Source organism: Bos indicus, chromosome 3 (assembly GCF_029378745.1).
Source record: "Bos indicus isolate NIAB-ARS_2022 breed Sahiwal x Tharparkar chromosome 3, NIAB-ARS_B.indTharparkar_mat_pri_1.0, whole genome shotgun sequence".
In the NCBI taxonomy this organism is placed as follows: Eukaryota; Metazoa; Chordata; class Mammalia; order Artiodactyla; family Bovidae; genus Bos; species Bos indicus.
This window is the reverse complement of record NC_091762.1, coordinates 91,856,864-91,880,610: the sequence shown is the minus strand read 5'-3', so window position 1 is coordinate 91,880,610 and position 23,747 is coordinate 91,856,864. Positions and strand designations below refer to the sequence as shown.

Sequence of the window (23,747 nt, the reverse complement as noted above, 5' to 3'; positions counted from 1 at the left end):
TTTTGGAGTATAATTTTGGATTTTTCTATTTAAAGTATGCACATTAAAATGGCTAGAGTAATTGTAAGGAATAGACATAGAATATGTAAATTTCATACAAATAGAAAAGGTGGGGGGAAGGAGTGAGAGAAGAAAGGCAAAATCAGTAATCCTAAAGAAAGGAAAAAAGAAAAAATATTAAAGAGGAGAGATTCTATTGTATTTCCAGTAATGTCAAGGTAGCTCCTATCAGACCAACCCCCTAGAGATAACAATTATGAACTTTGGACAAAATATGAAGAACAACTAACTACCTGGAGGCTCTGGAAAGAGATTAAAAGGAGGAAGAGACTGGAAGAGAGCCAACATTTAGAAGAAGGGACAGCCACCACATGCAAAAACATATAAAAGCTCACAAACTTAATATTGAATCAAAGAAGCCAGAAGCAAAAGGGTTTGTACTGTATAATCCCATTTGTATAAAGTGTAGAAGCAGGCCAGTCTAAAAGACCTGTAAGAAATCAGGCTAGCAATTACCCTTAGTGCAGGAGATCCTGACTGGAGGGTTTCTGGGATCCTGGTAGTTCCTGTTTGTAGATCTGGGTGCCCGCTACACGGGTGTGCTCTCTTGGTGAAGTCATCCAAAATTGACTTGGTTTGTGCAGTTTTCTGCCTGTATATCATGCTTTGTGTTAGCCATTCAGTTGTGTCCTACTCTTTGCGACCCCATGGACTAGGGCCCGCTAGGCTCTGTCTGTGGAATTCTCCAGGCAAGAATACTGGAGTGGGTAGCTATTTCTTTTTCCAGGGGATCTTCCTGACCCAGGGATTGAACCAGGGTCTCCCGCATTGCAGGAAGATTCTTTACCGTTTGAACTACCAGGGAATGTGACATATATATGATGCTTTAGTGCATACTTTAAAAGTTGAAAAGGAAGCAGAAACAGGGTGGATAGGCAAGCAAAAGCAGACTGTGAAGAGACCAGACCAGGAGCATGGACATGACCTGGCTGCAGAATGCAGGTGGCTGGCAGAGGGGAGAGCCTGTCCTGCAGGACACTACTGAGAAGACGGGCCAGAGTCTGGGCGTCTGACATTAAGGCCCTCAGCCAGGATGAATGGGGTGGAGTTGGGTGACAAACTTTGTTTTCTTGGGCTCCAAAGTCACTGCGGACGGTGACTGCAGCCTTGCAATTAAAAGACGTTTGCTCTTTGGAAGAAAAGCTATGACAAACCTAGACAGCATATTAAAAAGCAGAGACATCAACTTGCAGACAAAGATCTGTATAGTCAAAGCTATGGTTTTTCCAGTAGTCATGTACGGAGGTGAGAGTTGGACCATAAAGAAGGTTGAGCATTGAAGAATGGATGCTTTTGAATTGTGGTGCTGGAGAAGACTCTTGAGAGTCTCTTGGACAGCAAGGAGATCAAACCAGTAAGCCCTAAAGGAAATCAACCTTGAATATTCATTGGAAGGAGTGATGCTGAAGCTGAAGCTCCAATACTTGGGCCACCTGATGTGAAGAGCCAACTCATCAGGGAAAAGACCCTGATACTGGGAAAGACTGAAGGCAGGAGAAGGGGATGACAGAGGATGAGATGGTTGGATGGCTTCATCAACTCAATGGACATGAGTTTGAGCAAACTCTGGGAGATGCTGAAGGACAGGGAAGCCTGGTGTACTTCAGTCCATGGTGTCGCAAAGAGTTGGACCTGACTTAGTGACAGAACAACAACAATTGAGTTGCAGGGTGAGGGGATTTTATGAGAAGACTTGAATGCCAGGTGAGGAAGTCAGACTTTGTCTGAGCTAGTCTGAGCTAGGTCATTTCCAGGCCGTGGTGGAGGGGCTGAAGATGCCTCCTTCTTAGAAAGGACATCTCCCTGCTTCTTCTGACTGTGTAGACATAGAAGGGGCCTCATTGGCTGGGAACTCTGAGTCATGGTGACCTCACAAAGACTGCAACACCAGAGCTGGGGGTGGGGGGGAGCCTAGGTAAGCAGAGGGGTGGCTCTGGGAAAGTCCCAGGGGTGGGGGCAGCCGCCACAGCCTCCACAAGGCAGTTACCACCTTGACCCCACCCCACTGGGTAAAAGTCTCCCTCTGGCTGTAATTCCACTCTTAGAACTTCGTACCTTTGACTTAAGGCTGAATTTTCTGTTACCATGTGGATGCCCCAGGTGGAGGTAATGCATTGAACTTTTACAACAGTTGCTTAAAGCTCATGGACAAAGCATTTAGGCTAACAAGTTCTGAGAATACGGTGGGTGGGAGTCTGGGGGAGGAGAGGGAGAGTGAGATCCAGGGAGGGAATACCATGGACTAGGGGGAGAGGGTGCAGAGAACTGAAAGCCAGACTTGGTCTTTTTCTCAAGGCCACCACCCAACCGTCACCCATAGGGAGGAAGGGACAGTGAGGATGGACATTTACTGGGGGAATTGCTGGGGGCCAGATGCTATGAAAATTCCTATGTGCGTTATCACATTTTATTCTCTATACTTATCTCATGAATTGAGCATTAAGATAGTCATGCAGTGTGGGGAAGCTTCCTTCCCTGACTCACACCTCTGGTGAGAGAGAGGGCAGGTTTTGAATTCAAGTTCAGCTGACTCCAAAGCCCTGGATTTGTGCATTATAGCTGGGCATTAGGAGAGATGTGTTGTTTTCACTGGATTTTTCCTGTAGGATAGAGACCTAAGAGGGTTTCCCAGGTGGTGCTAGTGATAAAGAACCTGCTTGCCAACGTAGGAGACATGAGATACAGGTTCAATCCCTGGGTCAGGAAGATCCCCTGAAGCGGGTGGGGTATGGCAACCCACCCCAGTATTCTTGTCTAGAGAGTCCCATGGACAGAGGAGCCTGATGGGTTATAATCAGTGGGTTCGCAAAGAGTCAGACACAATTGAAGTGACTTAACACATCACAGAGCCTAAGAGCGGCAGAGGGAATAAGGAATGAGAAGTGGGAAGATGTGGTCTCACTGAGTGACTCATACCTCGGAAATCTCTGGGATCCTGTAGGGAAACTTGTGAGCTAAGTATACCTGGGTTTGAATCCTTCCTCTGCCACTTGCGGGAGGCTTTGTAAAAATCTACTTATGTCCCCTGAGCAGTCTGAATTGATGTGCCAGTAAATGAGGATGATGGTACCTGTCTTGAAGAGTTGTCATTCATTCATTTCCTTATTCTGTTAATGTTTTCTGAATCTTCTCTGGGTACTAGGCATTGTCTTGGGAAAACAGGGGTAATAGATATCCACGAAGCTCATTTTCTAAACTGGAGACACACAGGTAAACAGAGCAATTCTCTGACACAGGTGATCACATGAGGAGGGCACCTCAGCCACATTTGAGGGTCCTAGGAACGTTCCTAGAGGAACGGAAACCTAAACTGGCATCTGGAATGTGACTAGATGTTAGCCAGGGGAATGATGAAGTGGTGGGCAGTCTGGGGGAAGTCTTCAGGAAGAGGAAAGGGTATTTGCAAAGGCCCCATTGGAAGCACCAGAAGAAGTTTGAAAGGGGCTCAAGCATGTGGCTTGGAAAGGGATGGATGTAGCTGAAGAGATGGAGGGTAAGGCCTGTGGGCTGAGGCTCTTGGCAAATGAAACACAGATGTCAGATTGAAGGTCTGAGTGTCTCCACTTGTGGCCTTTCCATCAGCTTTATGATTATCACTTTGGGGAGGAGTGGAGGGGCTTGATAAATGCTTATTCCTGGGTCCCCTCAGAGCTACAAAGTGGAATTTCTAAGGATGAAGCCTGAGAATCTTTTTTTTTTTTTAATCAATTAGCTGTTATTTTTGTCTGTGCTGGGTCTTCTTTGCTCTGAGTGGGCTTTCTTTAGTTGTGGCGAGCCGGGGCTGCTCTCTAGCTGCAGTGCTTGAGCTTCTCATTGCAGTGGCTTCTCTTGTTGCAGAGCACGGCCTGTAGGGCTCTGTGGGCTCCCTCGTTGTGGCTTGAAGGCTTAGTTGCCTTGAGGCATGTGGGATCTTCCCAGACCAGGAATCAAACCAGTGTCCCCTGCATTGCAAGATGGATTCTTAGCTACTGGATCACCAGGGAAGCCCTGGGAATCTGTCTTTTAGAAAATATAACCCACACCCCCACAGTCTAAAAAGCCATGAAAAGTCACAGAGGGGTTCTAAGAGGGGGATGGCATGGTTGAATTCACACATATTTTTCCTTTATCTGTTATTTTTGGCCACACTGTGTAGCATATGTGGGATCTTAGTTCCCCTACCAGGGATCAAACCCATGCTGCCTGCAGTGGAAGCAGGGAGTCTTAACCATTGAACAGGAAAGTACTGTCTAAGAGTATCTTTATTTCCCCTCATCCTTGAAGAATGACTTTGCCAGTTACAAAAGTTGTGGTTGACTTCTTTTCTTTCAGCACTTAAAAAATGGGTACCACTTCTTTCTGGCCTTCATGGCTTCAGATGAGAAATTACTCTCATTCAGATTAGTGTTCTTCTATAGGTAATTCTCTCTGATTGCTTTTAAGATAATTTTTTCAATGCTTTTAGTTTTCAGAAGTTTAATCATGATGTATTTTGGCATGGGTTTCTTTGGGTTTGTCCCATTTTGGATTTTCTTATCTTCCTGAATCTGTATGTTTGTATCTTTCCTTAAGTTGGGAAGTTTTCAGCCATTTCTACTTTGGAAATTTTCAACACTTTTTCTCTTCTCTTTTCAGAACTCTGATGATACGAATATTAGATATTTTGTTTTGTTCCACAGATACCTGAGAATCTGTCCAGGTTTTTTTCAGTCTATTTTGTCTCTGCTGTTCAGGTTAAGTAAATTTTATTAGTCTGCCTTCAAGTTCATTGATTCTATCTTGTTATCTTCACTTTACTATTGAGCTCATCCAGCAGCAAGCTAAAATTTTTTTCAGTTATTGAATTTAAAAAATAATTTCTATCTTAATTTTGGTTACTGTATTTTTAAAATAACTTTGATTTCTTTGTTGGGATTTTCTATTTTATCATTAGTTTCAAGAGGATTTGTACTTGCTTGTTGAAGTATTTTTATGGCTGCTTTAAAGTCATTTTCACAAATTCTGACATCTGTTTCATCAGGATGCTCTTTTCCTAGTCTTTGGTATGACAAGCAATTTTTTATTGTGTCCTTGACATTTTGGGTATTATGTTAAGAGATTCTTGAGCCTATTTAACACTTTTATTTTGGCAGGTTAAGGTTTAGGGTGTAGGTTCTGGGCTACTTTGCTAGAGCACTAGCCTGCTTTGTTCTTCAGCTATTGGAGCTCCTGTTTATTTGTACTGCTGTTATCTGCAGGGGAATGAGGCACTTCTCTGGGCCAACTGTGTCCCTGTGGGGTTCAGGAGCTGTGGGCCCTAGTCACTTTTCTGCCTTTCAGTGGCAGGCCCATGATACAAGGCTCTACTCTCACTGCCACTGCAGATGGATTAAACTGCTGCTGCCCTGGGCATGGAGTAGGGAGTGGGGCTCCCCCCGGGGCTCGCTCTTTGTTGGGCTTCTCTTTCTGGTCCTTTGGTCAGAGAAAACAGGGTTTTCTTTTCTTGCAAGTGTGTTTATGCTCTTGGCAGATCTGTGTTACAGGCCTCTCTGGTACCCAGTCTGGAATATATGGGAGATAAGAAGAAAACCCTAGAGAACTCACCACCTTGTCATCCCTCCAGCCCTGGGGTTTCTAACTAGTCCACTGCCTTCTTTCTAGATTTGAGTCCTTTTTTTGGTTTGTTTTTGGTTGTCTGTTGAACTATTTCCAGGATATTTAGTTGTATTTACAAAGGAAGAGCATGGAAAAGTGAGTCTATGCCCTCTTGTCTGTTCAGTTCACTTCAGTTCATTGGCTCAGTCGTGTATGACTCTTTGCAACCCCACGGCCTGCAGCACACCAGGCCTCCCTGTTCATCACCAAATCCCTCAGCTTGCTCAAACTCAAGTCCGTTGAGTCAGTGATGCCATCCAACCATCTCATCCTCTGTCGTCCCCTTCTCCTCCTGCCTTCAATCTTTTCCAGCATCAGGGTCCTTTCCAGTGAGTCTATTCTTTGCATCAGGTGGCCAAAGTATTGGAGCTTCAGCTTCAGCATCAGTCCTTCCAATGAATATTCAGGACCGATTTCCTTTAGGATTGACTGGTTTGATCTCCTTGAAGTCCAAGGGACTCTCTCTTATCTGTTACATGCATTAAAAAAAAAAAAAAAAAAAGCTGTTGTACAAAACACATAGCATAGGATTTACCATCAGTGACAATTGGTACCTTTATAATGTTGCACAATTATCACCATTATCTAGCTTCAGAATATTTTTGTCACTCCAAAAGGAAACCCCATACTCATTAAGAAGTCACTTCCCATTCTCCCATTTCTCCTGCTCATGACAGTCTGTCTGCTTTAATCTGCTATTAATCTCTCTAGATTTGATTATCTAGATAGACCATATAAATGGAATCATACCATATGTGATTTTTTGCATCTAGCTTCTTTCACATAACATAATATTTTCAAAGTTTACCATATTTAGCATGTATCAGTACTCAGTTCTTTTTATGGGTAGATAATATTTCATTGTGTGGATATACCATGTTTTTTTTTTTATCTGTTTACCAGTCAATGGACATGTTGGTTGTTTCCACATTTAGCTCTAGTGAATACTGCAGCTGTGAACTTTTGTGTCCAAGTTTTGGTTGGAACATCAATTTTCAGTTGTTTGTGGTATATACATAGGAGTGAAATTGCTGCATTATATGGCCATTCTAGTTTAACTTCCTGAGGAACAGCCAGGTTGGTTTTTATAGAGGCCACATAATTTTCATTCCCACCAGCAATGTTTGATGGTTCCAATTTTTCTATATCATTGCCAACACTTGCTATTTTCTATTTCTTAAAATTATAACCACCACAGTGGGTGCTAAGTGTTATCTTAGTGTTGTTTTGATTTACATTTCTCTAAAATCACTGCGGATGGTGATTGCAGCCATGAAATTAAAAAATGCTTACTCCTTGGAAGGAAAGTTATGACCAACCTAGATAGCATATTCAAAAGCAGAGACATTACTTTGCCAATAAAGGTCCGTCTAGTCAAGGCTATGGTTTTTCCTGTGGTCATGTATGGATGTGAGAGTTGAACTGTGAATAAAGCTGAGTGCTGAAGAATTGATGTTTTTGAACTGTGGTGTTGGAGAAGACTCTTGAGAGTCCCTGGGACTGCAAGGAGATCCAACCAGTCCATTATAAAGGAGGTCAGTCCTCGGATTTCTTTGGAAGGAATGATGCTAAAGCTGAAACTCCAGTACTTTGGCCACCTCATGAGAAGAGTTGATTCATTGGAAAAGACTCTGATGCTGGGAGCGATTGGGGGCAGGAGGAGAAGGGGATGACAGAGGATGAGATGGCTGGATGGCATCACCAACTCGATGCAGGTGAGTCTGAGCGAACTCCAGGAGTTGGTGATGGACAGGGAGGCCTGGCATGCTGCAATTCATGGGGTCTCAAAGAGTCGGACACGACTGAGCGACTGAACTGAACTGAATGACTAAAGTGTTCTACTCAAGTTGTTTGCCCATTTTTAAATTGGGTTGTTTATCTTTTTGTTGTATGTTGTAAGATATTGTTAGTTGTTATTCTAGATACTAGATCTAATCAGGTATATGACTTATAAATATTTCGTCCCCTTCTGTAAGTTGTCTTTTCACTTTCTAATAGTGCCTTTTGATACACAAGTTTTTAATTTTGGTAATGTTCAATTTATCTTTTTTTTTTCTTGTTTCTTGTGATCTTGGTGTCATATCTAAGAAACCATCGCCAAATCCAAGGTCATGAGGATTTATCCATATATTTTCTTCCAAGAGTTTTACAATTTTAGCTCTTATATTTAGGTCTTTTGTCCATTGTGATTAAAGTTTTATATTTAGTGTGAAAGAGGCCAAATCTATTATTTCAGGTGTTGATTTCCAGTAATCCCACCACCATTTGTTGAAGAGAATATTTTTTCCCCGTTGAACAGGTTTGGCATCCTCGTCAAAGATCAGTTGACCATAGATGCATGGATTTATTTCCTGACTCTCAGTTCTATTCCATTAGCCTATATTTCTATCTTTTTGCCAGTACCATACTGTTGAATGCAATTTTAAAGGAAGAACTTTGTGCTCAATTTGGAAAATGGTTTGTTGGGAGCAACCCTTATGCACAGGGATCCTTGTTGAGAGGGCAATTCCAAGACAGAGTCCCAAAGCAGTGGGAGCCGTACTAGGGTTTAGCAGTGGTGATGGAGATATGAGGAGATACTTGGGAATTTTTCTGGAGCCAGAATTAGCAGAACTTGGCAAAATTTGGATTCAGCAAGTCAAGAAGAGTATAGTCAAGGATGATATTGTGTCTGGCTTGGATTATGGTTCCAGTGCCTTGCAATGTAAGAGAATAAGAGGATCTGATTTGGAGGAATGATGGCAAAGTCTGTTTGGATTTTCTAGAACCGAGGTGCAACAATGTCAGACGTGTGTGCGTGCATGCGTGTATACATACTCATACAAGTGCCTGACACATTCCAGGCCCATACATCTGATAAACGTGTTCTCAACAAGGAACTGGAAGATCCACTGATAGTTCCTCTTTCTGAGAGCCCCAGAAACCCTTACCAAGGGCCTGGAAGGTTTCATAAAGGTAGAGGAGAAAGGATGGGAACCAGTCAATGATTTCAGTCTCTGATGGGGCTAGGTGGTTTATGGCCACCCTCTGTTCTCCCCAACGGGGGCTCCAGGACCTGGGGGCAAAAGCCAATAAGCAGCTGTATAGCAACTTCCTTTAGTTCCCCTGGGTCCCACCTCAACAACCACCATCTTCCTGATGCACAATATCCCCTTGGTGGAGGATAAGATGTGGGCTGTCTACCTAAGCTCTGAAGACTCACCTGTGTGTTGCAGGGTGGAGGAGGAGGATTGAGGAAATAGAAGAAAGTGAGGGAGATCTGCTCTTTTCTTCTGGATGAAGGAGGGTCAGCCTGGCTTGAGACCTATGGCTTTTTGCCCAGTGACCAGTATTATGCATTTATTGTGTCAGAGGAGTAGAGCTTATGTTCTTTCACAGGTTAAACCAGGTAGGCCTTCCAAAATCCTACTGACCGCATCATAGGCTGTACCTGACTCAAATTTTTTCCAGGTTGAAAATGCCTCCTTTTGATAAATATGACATGTGTTTGTGTGTGTGTGTGTGTGTACAGAGAGGAGAATACGCGAGGGATGATCCAGGGTATTTTGGAGCCCTGAGGCTTTTTATAATTTTGAGGCTCCTGTTTAAGTAGAAGACAAAATTATGAATACAAAATTATGTACAGGCCCTTTGGAAAAGAACAGTATGAGCAAGGAGCCTTGAAATTTTAAATTTCATTAGCTTCGGGGTAAAATCACCTCTGGTGTTGATGGTAAGTGAAACTTCCTTCCTCTGAGGCAAGTTGCAAAGCTCTGCATGAACTGCTGGCTTGGGGGTGAAGGAAGGTCCCACTGGGCTCTAAGTACCTTACTCTGCTCATAATGCCTCACAGAGAGTAACAGAATGAGTAACTAATTTAGAGAAGACCTTCAGTGGGCCAAGTGGGCTCCATGCCAGATGCTGAGACTTTAACCACCCTGGGTGGCAGGCTTTATGTTCCCCATATTAGAGACGAGGAGGATGGGAGTGGGGAGTGTCTCTTGCCCAAGTTTGCTGACACTAGTAGGAGGATGAGCTGGGAATTGAACCCAGGACAACATGACTGTGAATCTGTATTTTTTTCAAAGCCAAGCCATAAGGTGCACAGCAAAATGTATGGTATGAGTAAATGATTTAGTGAATGAGTTAGTGCATGAATGAATAAGAAATGATATGTGATGAAATGAGCTAGCGACGGAATGGATGAATGAATGAAGAAGAGATAAAAGGATGAAATAACAAGCTCATTTATTGAACGTTTACTGTGTGCCGGGTGCTGTGCTAGACTCCTTTCTATTTTATGTATTTATTGTAACGTTTGGCCGCGCTGGGTCTTTGTGGCTGCGCGAGGGCTTTCTCGAGTTGTGGCCAACAGGCACTGTGTTCTAACTGCAGAGTGCGAGGTCCTCATTGTGGTGGCTTCTCTTGCTGCGGCACGCGGGCTCTAGGGTAGGTGGGGGTGCTAGACTCTTGTGGATCTTGTGGTTTAGCGAGGAAACCAGATATTGTGTGCCAAGAAAGGGGAAGTGGACAAAATGCCCTGGGAACTTACAGGTGGACCTCACCTGTCTGGGGGACCTGGAAGGCTTGTAGCATATAAGCTGAAATCTGAAGGGGTGAAGCTGTAGGTGTTAGCTAGGGAAAATGACTGAAGAAGGATGTTTAGCCTGTGGAGGGCCAGACTTGGGTGTGTGACTTGACCTCCCCTTCCTTAAGCATACAATGGAGTAAGCATATCTAACTTCCGGGTGTGTATGTGTGTGTGTGTGTGCATGCAGGGGGATTTTGTGAGCAGAAGTGTGTGCCTGGCCTTTAGACTTTGCTCAGTAAGTACCAAAAAAGCCACTCTTGCCTGACTTGATCTCCTTTCGCATCTCCTCACAGGGGCCCAGTCCTGCTTAAGAACACCATGCATGCAGGTGAGCTGTCCCTACGGTTCCCATAGGGAGGGAGGCCCAGGTGTGGGGGTGGGGCAGGGTAAGGTGGGAGAGTTTCCTCCTTTGTCTAGTCTTTCTGGAGTGGGATGGGGTCGGGGAACTGGGGAGTTCACCCAGCAGTGAGGTTGCTGGGCTGAGACAGGCTCTGCTTTGGATGATATCCTCAGGTTCTCCTCCATTTAGTTTGCCTCACCCAGAACAAACTGTTAAGGGCAGTGGGCATCTCTGCCAAGGCTCCTTTGGGCATCTAGTGCCACAGCCATTCACAGAGTAGTTCTTGCAACTTAGGGGTTGGCTGGAAGTAGTAAATAAGGAGACGTCCCCTTCTCCCTTTCTACCTTAAGGTGGGAGAGTTTCCTCATTTGTCTAGTGTTCGTGGACTTCCTACTGTGGACCTAGTATTACATTAGGTGCTGGGGATGCCCCAGGGACTAAGATGTGCATCAGTTCAGTTCAGTTCAGTTCAGTCACTCAGTCGTGTCCAACTCTTTGCGACCCCATAAATCGCAGCACGCCAGGCCTGTCTGTCCATCACTGACTCCCGGAGTTCACTCAAACTTATGTCCATCGAATCGGTGATTCCATCCAGCCATCTCATCCTCTGTTGTCCCCTTTTCCTCCTGCCCCCAATCCCTCCCAGCATAGTTCTCACCAATGTCCCCACTCATCTCTAGCAGGGGCTGGACCACTAAACAAATCATTGGAATAAAGTGCTGTGTATCATTTGCTTGGAGGAGTAGAATCAGCGAGGAGAGTAGGGGGAGGTTCCAGGCCAGGGAAACTACATTTAAGGACTGTGAGCTGAAAGGGAACGGGGTGTGGTCAAAGAAAGGAACACAGAGGATGAGGCTGGAGCTGAGAGAGCTAGGGGAGAGCCATGTAGGACGGAACTGGACAGGTGGGCTGGGCGTGGTCATGGAGGTCATCCATGGGGAGCCATGGAAAGATTTCAATAGGTGAGGCTGAACTTGCCTTTTCTCTCTCTCAGGAGCACTTCAGGGAGCTCGACAGTCAGCTATTGGATAGAAGGGGGCAGTGGCACTGACAGACCTTCAGATCGGGCATGGCCTTGGGTCCAGGGACTAGTCTGGTCCTCTGTGAAGACGCGAACATGACACCCAATCTCAACTCCACTGAGGCCCCCGGTTTAGGCTCTGGCATCATCTCTGGGCCCAGCCTAAACACAGACCTTGTTGCTCTCTTGAATCCATCCCTGAGTCCTGGCGTGGCTCTTGTTCCAGACCTTAATCCAACTCTGATTCCGGTCTCAGAGGAGGCCCCTGGCCTGGAGTCTGATAACACCCCCAGACCTGATGACAGCAGGTCCACGACTCCAGGTTCCCTCCAGATCACTGCTGCCCACTCTGGTGAAGCCCTGGCTTTGGATTCCAATCACCTCTCAAGGCCTAACTCACAGGGGACCCTAAGTCCAGCCTCAAACCTCATTCTGAACCCCCACTCTATGGAGGCCCAGGGTATGAGCTCGGGGACCCATGCTGGGCCACATTCGGAGGAGGCTGTCAAGTCCCTCTCGAGCAATCTTTTTGATTTGGGTCAGAGCAACTCCAATCCTTCCAGGCCTGAGACAAACCCATTTTTAAGGCCTTATTCCAAAGACTCCCTTGTTCTGGGCCACAGCATTTCCAGGCCAGGCTCAAAAACTCTCCTTACTCCAGCCTCAACCCCTTTTCTGGATCCTGACTCCAATCAGCTGCTCGGCATGGGCTCAGGGAACATATCCAAGCTGGACCTGAACGCAGCTTCAGGTTCTCCTGAGTCCCTTATGCAAGACACGAACGAGACCATCACTGTGGTTTCACATAACATCTCTGGATCTGTTTCAAAAAGAGCCTTTGGTGCAGTCTGGAACACAAGCCCCAAGGGAACCATCAGCGTGGCTTCAAATGGCAACCCCAAGTCTGATTTGAACATGACCGTCACTCAGGCTTCAAGCTTGACCCCGGTTCCCGGTTCCAGCGACGTTGTCAGCCTGCACTCCAGCACGAATGGACCCACCTCCACCGTTTCGCCACCCTCGTGCATGACCCTGATCCTGGGCTCCAAGGAGACTCTGAGCCTGGGTTCCAGCCTCATCTTCAGCGACACCTCCACCCTGACGCTGAGCAGCCAGCAGGAGTGTTTCGAGGACAGCAGTATCCACACCATGCCTCTGGAGGGGACTCTGGAGAGCTGGAGTGAGATGACTCGTGTGGAGGTGGGCCAGTTCCCACCGGGGCTCCCCACCGGCAACACCACAAATAAGGACTCCACGGCCTTCCAGAGCATCTCTCAGGGTGAGTAAGGCCAGAGTGCCAGCCCCAGAGAGGACACCGACCTGGAAGAACTCTATTCAGATTTGTAGGGCAGGGAGGGAAGAGGAGAGGGGAAAGGAAGGACACAGCATGTAATGGATAACATGCAATACATTAATTATACACGGGAGATCTAGTGCTCAGCCCCTGCTTGCTGTGTGACTTGGGATGAGCTACTTAATCTCTCTGAGCTTCAGTTTTATTAACTGTAATATAATATTCCATATAATGATACTTTATCCTGTACAAATTACAAGTCATCTAACTATACCTTCTTTTCTTTCTTGATGAATTTCAGGCCTGGTTTCTCAGGTCAGAGTTTGACCAGTGGAGCAGGCAGACTTGAGTTTTTGAGGTTCCCACCTAAGTGAAGCCTTGGGGTCCTCTCTGAAACCCGTGACTCACTTTTGATGTGCAAGAGTTCTGTAAATGAATCCATCAGTGTTTGATGTTGTAAAGATCTTTTCCCAGTTATTTATATCTCCAAATATTTTTATTTGCTCATTTACCAATACCACATTGCAATTTTAAAAAATTACCATGGCTTTACAGATATGCATTCATATCTGAAAGAATCCCTCTTTAAAGTTCGTAAAATTATTCCATGGACAACAGCCTCCACACCATGCCTGGAGGCTATTCAAACACCCTCATTCTTCTGTATACATTTTAAAATACATTTGTCTAGGTCCTCAAACAATCTCTCTGGCATTTTTATTGGAATGTTATTAATATATCCATCTGTTCAAGTGAAATGGAGTGAAATTGAGGTTCAACTTCATTCCTTTACTTGTGGAGTCCAGTTATTATTGTGATCTAATTCACATACTATACAATTTACCCATTTAAAGTACACAGTTCAATGGCTCTTGGTATATTATATGATAAATCTTTTAAAAATTGTAGTAAAATATATATAACATAAATCTGCCATTTTAAACATTTTTAAGTGTTTAATTCAGTGGCATTAGTCACCTCACAATATTGTGTTACCACTGTCTGTCATCCCAAATAGAAGGTCTTACCATAAAGTAGTAACTCCCTATTCCTCTCTCCCCAGTCCCACATGAACTCTAACCTGCTTTCTGTCTCTATGAATTTGCCTACTCTAGGTAACTCATGAAATGGAATCACACAGTTGTTCTTTTGTATAATGTTTACTTAGCATAACATTCATCTATGTTGTAACATGAATCAGTACTTCATTCCTTTTTGTGGTTGGATAGTATTCCAATAAATGTACCACATTTTATTTGTCCATGGACGACTATTTGGCTATGATGGATAATGCTGCTATACACGTCAGCTCAAAAATCTCTGAATCCTTGCTTTCAATTCCTTTAGATATATACCTAGGAGTGAAACTGCTGAATCGTATGGTAATTCTTGTTTAGCTTTCTGAGGAAATACTAAATTATTTCCCATACCAGCTGTACCATTTTGCACTCCCTCCAACAATGTACAGAGGTTCTAATGTACAAGGGTTTCTATTGCTGCACTATTAATCTCTCCTTGCCAGCACTTTTTATTTTTGTTTTTTTTTTTTTAGAAAACATTTTTATAATAGCCATCCTAAAGAGTGTGAAGTAATATTTCAATTGTGATTTCGATTTGCATTTCCCTAATGACTAATAAATGATGTTGAACATTTTTTTAATATGCCTATTGAACATTTGTACAATGTCTTTTGCCTATTTTCACATTTGTTTTTTATTTTTAATTTTGTGGCCATGCTACACAGCATGTGGGATCTTAGTTCTGTGACCAGGGATCAAACTCATGCCCCCTGCATTTGAAGTGTGGAGTCATGATACTGGACTACCAGGGAAGTCCCAAAATTTAGTTGCTTTTTGTTGTTGAGTTTAGGAGTTCTTTATATATTCTGAATATTAATTCCTTATCAGATACACAATTGGTAAATATTGGCACCTGTTCTGTGAGTTGTCTTTTTATTCTCTTAACATTGTCCTTTGATGCACAAGTGATTAATTTGATGAGAATCAATTCATCTACTCTTTTATTGTCTGTTACCTTGGTGTTATGTTTAAGAAATTTTTGCCTTTGTTTATACTCCAATACCAAAGAATGCTCAATTGCACTCATCTCACACGCTAGTAAAGTAATGCTCAAAATTCTCCAAGCCAGGCTTCAGCAATATGTGAACCGTGAACTTCCTGATGTTCAAGCTGGTTTTAGAAAAGGCAGAGGAACCAGAGACCAAATTGCCAACATCCACTGGATCATGGAAAAAGCAAGAGAGTTCCAGATAAACATCTATTTCTGCTTTATTGACTGTGCCAAAGCCTTTGACTGTGCGGATCACAATAAACTGTGGAAAATTCTTCAAGAGATGGGAATACCAGACCACCTGACTTGCCTCTTAAGAAATCTGTATGCAGGTCAGGAAGCAACAGTTAGAACTGGACATGGAACAACAGACTGGTTCCAAATAGGAAAAGGAGTTCGTCAAGGCTGTATAGTGTCACCCTGTTTATTTAACTTATATGCAGAGTACATCATGAGAAACGCTGGGCTGGAAGAAGCACAAGCTGGAATCAAGATTGCAGGATAAATATCAATAACCTCAGATATGCAGATGACACCACCCTTATGGCAGAAAGTGAAGAGGAACTAAAAAGCCTCTTGATGAAAGTGAAAGAGGAGAGTGAAAAAGTTGGCTTAAAGCTCAACATTCAGAAAACAAAGATCATGGCATCCGGTCCCACCACTTCATGGGAAATAGATGGGGAAACAGTGGAAACAGTGTCAGACTTTATTTTTGTGGGCTCCAAAATGACTGCAGATGGTGACTGCAGCCATGAAATTAAAAAACGCTTACTCCTTGGAAGGAAAGTTATGACCAACCTAGATAGCATATTCAAAAGCAGAGACATTATTTTGCCAAAAAAGGTTCGTCTAGTCAAGGCTATGGTTTTTCCTGTGGTCATGTATGGATGTGAGAGTTGGACTGTGAAGAAAGTTGAGCTCCAAAGAATTGATGCTTTTGAACTGTGGTGTTGGAGAAGACTCTTGAGAGTCCCTTGGACTGCAAGGAGATCCAACCAGTCCATTCTGAAGGAGATCAGCCCTGGGATTTCTTTGGAAGGAATGATGCTAAAGCTGAAACTCCAGTACTTTGGCCACCTCATGTGAAGAGTTGACTCATTGGAAAAGACTCTGATGCTGGGAGGGATTGGGGGTGGGAGGAGAAGGGGACAACAGAGGATGAGATGGCTGGATGGCATCACTGACTCGATGGACATGAGTCTGAGTGAACTCTGGGAGTTGGTGATGGACAGGGAGGCCTGGCATGCTGAGATTCATGGGGTCGCAAGGAATCGGACACGACTGAGCGACTGAACTGAATAAATATTTAAATAAAATATAAATAAATAAAAATTTCTTAAAAAAAAGATTTCTTCCCTAAAGTAATAAAAACAAACAACATGTAAAAAAGAAAAGAATTGTATTTTTTGAGCTGAATAAAATGGAATGATTCTGTAGTCTGAAAAATAAGAGAAATTATTGCCATATCCAATGTCATGAAGATTTCTCCCTATGTTCTCTTCTAAGAGTTTTATAGTTTTAGCTTTTAAGTTTAATTTTTGAGTTAATTTTTGTGTACAGTGTGAGGAAGGGGTCCAACATCATTCTTTTGCATGTGGATATCTAGTTTTTTTAACACTATGTATTGAAAAGAGCATTCTTTTTCCACTGAAAGGTCTTGGCATCTTTGTCAAAAATCAATTGACCATATATATAAGGATTTATTTCTGTTTATCCCATTGGTCTTTATGTCTGTCTTTATGCCAGTAACACACTGTTCTGGTTTCTACAGCTTTGTAGTAAGTTTGAAAGGAGGAAATAGGAGTCTACCAACTTTGTTCTTTTTCAAGATTGTTTTGGCTATTTAGGATCAATCTTTGTGTTTCAGTAGGATAATTTTATCTGTTTGTATTTTTAAAAACAATGTATTTTCAAACTGTATTTGTCCTTTAAAAAGTTTTCCAAGATATATAACATGATGTAAAGTGAACTACTAATCTTAAGTGTACAGCTTGATGAATATTTACATACATAAACACACTGGTAAATCCCACCCAGATCAAGACCCAGATCTTTATCGGCATCCCAGAACCTTCCCTTGTGATCCTTTCCAACCAATTCCCCTTCTCCTGGGGTTGTTCATTGTTCAGTTGCTAAGTCATGGGCTGCAACGTGCCAGGCTTCCCTGTCCTTCACTATCTCTTGGAGTTTGCTCAGATTCACGTCCATTGAGTCAGTGATGCTATCTAACCATCTCATTCTCTGCCATCCCCTTCTCCTTTTGCCTTCAATCTTTCCCAGCATCAAAGTCTTTTCCAATGCGTTGGCTCTTTGCGTAGGGTTTCTCAGTCTTGGCACTACTGATATTTTGTGTTAGACAGATCTTTGTTGTGTGGGTGTGGGTGTATTGGGGCTGTTCTACACATGTAAGATGCATCCCTAGACTCTGCAGAAGATACTAGTAGGAACATCCTCCCACACAAGTTGTGACAACAAAAGATGTCTTCAGACATTGCCAAATGGCAAATAGGGGTCAAGATTACCCTCAGTTATCAACAGTCACAGAAGGAACAATTCTTCAGATTTGTATCACCATAGACTAGTTTTGTCTGTTTTTTAACTTTCTATCAATAACTACCGTTGTTTATACTGTTTTGATTCTGGCTTCTTTAGCCCAACATTATGTCTAGCGGATTCATCCACAGTTGCATGTGTCACAGCTGATTCTTTTTATTATTCTGGAGTATTCTATCTTATGAACTTACCACAATTTGTTGATTCATTCTGATGGACACTGGAATTTTTCTACTTTTTGGATAATATGAATAAAGTTACTTTGAACCCTTTTGTACATGTTAGTGCAAAGATAACTCTTTTTCATCTAGAAGAAGAATTTCTGGGTCATAGCAAAACACATGTCCAGCTTTAATAGATACTGCAAAGTTTTCAAAGTGGTTGAATTAATTTACCCTCTCACATGTGAGACTTCCAATTGCTCAACATCCTCACAGACATTTGGTAGGCAGTTTTTAAAATGTTAGCCATTCTGGTGGGTATCTAATGCCATTTCCATGTGATTTACAATGGCATTTTTTGATGATTACTGATGTTAAGCATCTTTCAATATGGTTATTGTCAATTTGTATATCCTTTATAATGAAGTGCCTGTTCAAGTCTTCTGTTCATTTAAAAAATTTGTGTTGTCTTTTTCTTATTGGTTTGTGGAACTTCTTTATATAATCCTGATATGTGTATGCAAAGGTTATGAAAATAGTGTTATATTTTCCTCCATAAGTTTTACCATTTTGTCTTTCACATTAAATTTATAATGCATTATGCATTAATTTTGGGAAACAATTTGAGAGAGGGACTTAAAAGGCTCATTTCCCCCCCATGTGAGTATCTAATTGCTCTGGACCATTTATTGAAAAAAACCATAATTTCCCCCACTGAATTGCAGTGTTCAGATCACATCAGATCAGTCCCTCAGTCGTGTCCGACTCTTTGTGACTCCATGAATCGCAGCACACCTAGCCTCCCTGTCCATCACCAACTCCTAGAGTTCACTCAGACTCACGTCCATCGAGTCAGTGATGCCATCCAGCCATCTCATCCTCTGTCCTCCCCTTCTCCTCCCACCCCCAATCCCTCCCAGCATCAGAGTCTTTTCCATTGAGTCAACTCTTCACATGAGGTGGCCAAAGTACTGGAGTTTCAGCTTTAGCATCATTCCTTCCAAAGAAATCCCAGGGCTGATCTCCTTCAGAATGGACTGGTTGGATCTTCTTGCAGTCCAAGGGACTCTCAAGAGTCTTCTCCAACACCACAGTTCAAAAGCATCAATTCTTTGGAGCTCAACTTTCTTCACAGTCCAACTCTCACATCCATACATGACCACAGGAAAAACCATAGCCTTGACTAGACGGACCTTTATTGGCAAAGTAATGTCTCTGCTTTTGAATATGCTATCTAGGTTGGTCATAACTTTCCTTCTAAGGAGTAAGCGTCTTTTAATTTCATGGCTGCAGTCACCATCTGCAGTCATTTTGGAGCCCACAAAAATAAAGTCTGACACTGTTTCCACTGTTTCCCCATCTATTTCCCATGAAGTGGTGGGACTGGATGCCATGATCTTCGTTTTCTGAATGTTGAGCTTTAAGCCAACTTTTTCACTCTCCTCTTTCACTTTCATCAAGAGGCTTTTGAGTTCCTCTTCACTTTCTGCCATAAGGGTGGTGTCATCTGCATATCTGAGGTTCTTGATATTTCTCCCGGCAATCTTGATTCCAGCTTGTGTTTCTTCCAGTCCAGCGTTTCTCATGATGTACTCTGCATGTAAGTTAAATAAACAGGGTGACAATATACAGCCTTGACGAACTCCTTTTCCTATTTGGAACCAGTCTGTTGTTCCATGTCCAGTTCTAACTGTTGCTTCCTGACCTGCATATGGATTTCTCAAGAGGCAGATCAGGTGGTCTGGTATTCCCATCTCTTTCAGAATTTTCCATAGTTTATTGTGATACACACAGTCAAAGGCTTTGGCATAGTCAATAAAGCAGAAATAGATGTTTTTCTCGAACTCTCTTGCTTTTTCCATGATCCAGCGGATGTTGGCAATTTGGTCTCTGGTTCCTCTGCCTTTTCTAAAACCAGCTTGAACATCTGGAAGTTCACGGTTCACATATTGCTGAAGCCTGGCTTGGAGAATTTTGAGCATTACTTTACTAGCGTGTGAGATGAGTGCAATTGTGCGGTAGTTGGAACATTCTTTGGCATTGCCTTTCTTTGGGATTGGAATGAAAACTGACCTTTTCCAGTCCTGTGGCCATTGCTGAGTTTTCCAAATTTGCTGGCATATTGAGTGAAGCACTTTCACAGCGTCGTCTTTCAGGATTTGGAATAGCTCAACTGAAATTCCATCACCTCCACTAGCTTTGTTCGTAGTGATGCTTTCTAAGGCCCATTTGACTTCACATTCCAGGATGTCTGGCTCTAGGTCAGTGATCACACCATCGTGATTATTTGGGTCGTGAAGATCTTTTTTGTACAGTTCTTCTGTGTATTCTTGCCATCTCTTCTTAATATCTTCTGCTTCTCTTAGGTCCATACCATTTCTGTCCTTTATCGTGCTCATCTTTGCATGAAATGTTCCTTTGGTATCTCTGATTTTCTTGAAGAAATCTCTAGTCTTTCCCATTCTGTTGTTTTCCTCTATTTCTTTGCATTGATCGCTGAAGAAGGCTTTCTTATCTCTTCTTGCTATTCTTTGGAACTCTGCCTTCAGATGTTTATATCTTTCCTTTTCTCCTTTGCTTTTCACTTCTCTTCTTTTCACAGCTATTTGTAAGGCCTCCCCAGACAGCCGTTTTGGTTTTTTGCATTTCTTTTCTATGGGGATGGTCTTAATCCCTGTCTCCTGTACAATGTCACGAACCTCATTCCATAGTTCATCAGGCACTCTATCTATCAGATCTAGGCCCTTAAATCTATTTCTCACTTCCACTGTATAATCATAAGGGATTTGATTTAGGTCATACCTGAATGGTCTAGTGGTTTTCCCTACTTTCTTCAATTTAAGTCTGAATTTGGCAATAAGGAGTACATGATCTGAGCCACAGTCAGCTCCTGGTCTTGTTTTTGCTGACTGTGTAGAGCTTCTCCATCTTTGGCTGCAAAGAATATAATCAATCTGATTTCGGTGTTGACCATCTGGTGATGTCCATGTATAGACATGTGTTGTGTTGTTGGAAGAGGGTGTTTGCTATGACCACTGCATTTTCTTAGCAAAACTCTATTAGTCTTTGCCCTGCTTCATTCCGTATTCCAAGGCCAAATTTGCCTGTTATTCCAGGTGTTTCTTGACTTCCTACTTTTGCATTCCAGTCCCCTATAATGAAAAGGACATCTTTTTGGGGTGTTAGTTCTAAAAGGTCTTGTAGGTCTTTATAGAACCGTTCAACTTCAGCTTCTTCAGCATTACTGGTTGGGGCATAGACTTGGATTACTGTGATATTGAATGGTTTGCCTTGGAAATGAACAGAGATCATTCTGTTGTTTTTGAGATTGCATCCAAGTACTGCATTTCAGACTCTTTTGGTGACCATGATGGCTACTCCATTTCTTCTGAGGGATTCCTGCCCGCAGTAGTAGATATAATGGTCATTTGAGTTAAATTCACCCATTCCAGTCCATTTCAGTTTGCTGATTCCTAGAATGTCGACATTTACTCTTGCCACTTCTTGTTTGACCACTTCCAATTTGCCTTGATTCATGGACCTGACATTCCAGGTTCCTATGCAATATTGCTCTTTACAGCATCGGACCTTGCTTCTGTCACCAGTCATATCCACAGCTGGGTATTGTTTTTGCTTTGGCTCCATCCCTTCATTCTTTCTGAATTGCAGTGTTACCTTGAGGAAAATCAACTGACTGTGTATGTGTAGGTTTATTTTTGGACTCTTTCTATTCCTTCGTTTGCCTATCCTTAACCATTGCCTTTAATTACCGTGTTTTAGAGTAAGTCCTTTATATTTAGTAGTGAGACTCCTCCACTTTGTCAGGATTGTCTATTCTAGGTGCTTTACTTTTCCATTTTAATTCTAGAAACAGCTTGTCAATTTCCATAAAACTTAATATAAATCTGTTAGATTTTTCACTGAAATTTCATTGAATCTACAAATCAATTTATGTAGCATTGTCTTCTATATAATATGTTTCTGGGGCTTCCCTATGGCTCAGTGGTATAGAATCCACTTGCCAATGCAGGAGAAAGGAGTTGGATTCCTGATCTGGGAAGATCCCACATGCTTCAGAGCAACTAAGCCTGTGCACCACAACTACTGAGCCTGTGCTCTAGAGCCGGGGAGCCGCAACTACTGAGCTCAGACGCTACAGCTACTGAAGCCCATGCTCCTAGAGCCTGTGCTCAGCAAGAAGAGAAGCCGTCGCAATAAGAAGCCCGTGCACTGCACCTAGAGAGGAGCTCCTGCTCGCCACAACTAGAGAAAAGCCCGTGCAGCCACAAAGACCCAGCACAGCCAAAAATGAATAAATAAACAAAAAGCGAAATGGCATCTAGATCAAAAAAGTGAATTAGATAATACTGTTTCCAACCCATAGTTCATTTATATTTAATATAATTATGCATAGTTAAAAATTTTTTAATTTTTAATTGGCCTATAGTTGACTAGTAATCGTATTCTTTATTCTGCTTGCTCTATATTTCTTTTTTTCTCCTTTTCTGGTTTTTGGGTTGCTTTTCCTCCCTCTTTTCTTCCTTATTTGTGTGGAACTTATATACTGTTTAAAGTCTGTTACTGATTCTCTAGAAGCTACAATGTGTATATTTAATTAATCACAACGTCCAAACTAGTCAATGCATTTATCTTCCTCCCAGATGATTTAAACATGTAAACCTCATTTAACGCCTGCTTTCCCATTTATATGCTCTCCTGGTAATGTATGTTAATTTTATCTTTTCTTTACTCTATGAACATTATTATTATTTTATGCAGTTAATGTTCTTATATTTACCCAAATATTAACCTCTTTTTTTTTTTTTTTTTTTCATTTGCTTATTGCATCTCAGACCTTCATCTGGGATTAATTTCCTTTTGGCTGAAGTATACCCTTTTGCTTTAGTGAGCTCTGCTGATGCAAACTCTTTCCATTTTTACTGAAAATGCCTCTATTTATCCATCATTCTTTTAAAAATTTGAAATAATAAAAAACTTGCAGAAAAGTTGAAAGTACAGTATAAAATGTTTTTCTGAATTGATAAGTTGCTAAATGATACCCTGTCAATCTTGAATTTGCATGTGTTTCTTATAAAAAAGGATAAAAATCAACCATCAAAATCAGGAAATTAACACTGATACACTGCTACCATCCAATCCTTAGGCTCCATTCAAATGTAACCAATTGTCCCGGAAATACCCTTTATTAAAAAAGGATCCAGGTCAGAATCATTCATTGTACTTTTCTGTCTCATCTGTTTCGTTTCCCTCAGCCATCAGATCTTCCTTGACTGTCACGCCCTTGATATTTTGGAAGATCATAGGCCAGCTGTTTTATAAGATTTGCCTAATTTGGGGCTTGTCTGATGTTTTCTCATGATCGGATTCATGTCATGCATCTTTGGTGGGAATAGCATAGACATGATGCTGGGTTTTTCTCGCTGCATTCTATCTGGTGGTGTATGATTTTGATTTGTTCCATTACTGGTTCACTTTGATCACTTGAGTTCAATGGTTGCTGCCAAGGTTTTCCACTATAAAGTCATTATTTACCCCTTTGTCATAAATATGCAAAAAATACTAGAGAGATCTTTTGAAACTATGTAAATATCCCATTTCTCATCAAACTTTTCAATTTAGTTATTTCTTTTTTTTATATTAGCATGGACTTATCATTTCTTAGTTTACTTGATAGACTATATAATCTGTCGTTACCATCATTTATTGTGATACTGAAGCTTTCCCCTGTTTGACCAAGGAATACTCTTTGAGCAAGCTTTTACGTCTTTTTGACATATCCTCACAGTTTTTGGGCTTATTTCCTTGTTTTCTGGTACAAGATGTCTCAGATTCACCTGCACTTTCTCTGCCCGAGTCCTAGAATCACCTCATTCTCCTCTTTGTTCCCTTTAGTGGACAAAGGTGCTTAGAAGAAGCCAAGGTTTTAGTGCTAGCTGTATTCACTACCACTGAGATGTCTCTGCTTCCCACTGTTGACTCCATCCTCCAGTAGCCCCCGGAGGTTGGTGACCAAGATGTCCCTGAAGCTCCAGGGTCTCTCTCCT

At 42.3% G+C, this 23,747-nt stretch overlaps 1 protein-coding gene across 7 annotated transcripts in view; it reads left to right on the top strand.

Moving 5' to 3' along the window:
* Positions 1-1,974: 1,974 nt before the first annotated feature.
* MROH7 (maestro heat like repeat family member 7) overlaps positions 1,975-23,747 on the top strand; it is a 55,101-nt gene continuing 33,328 nt past the window's right edge. For 6 of the 7 annotated variants that reach the window (XM_070786478.1, XM_070786481.1, XM_070786477.1 and 3 more), the window contains exons 1-3: positions 1,975-2,166; positions 10,537-10,571; positions 11,578-12,883. In XM_070786478.1, the coding sequence (XP_070642579.1) occupies positions 11,653-12,883 (1,231 nt within the window). In that variant the 5' untranslated portion in view covers positions 1,975-2,166; positions 10,537-10,571; positions 11,578-11,652. Of the gene's footprint in view, positions 2,167-8,967; positions 9,062-10,536; positions 10,572-11,577; positions 12,884-23,747 lie in introns of those variants that run through there. The other variant, XM_070786476.1, reaches the window with a different exon arrangement.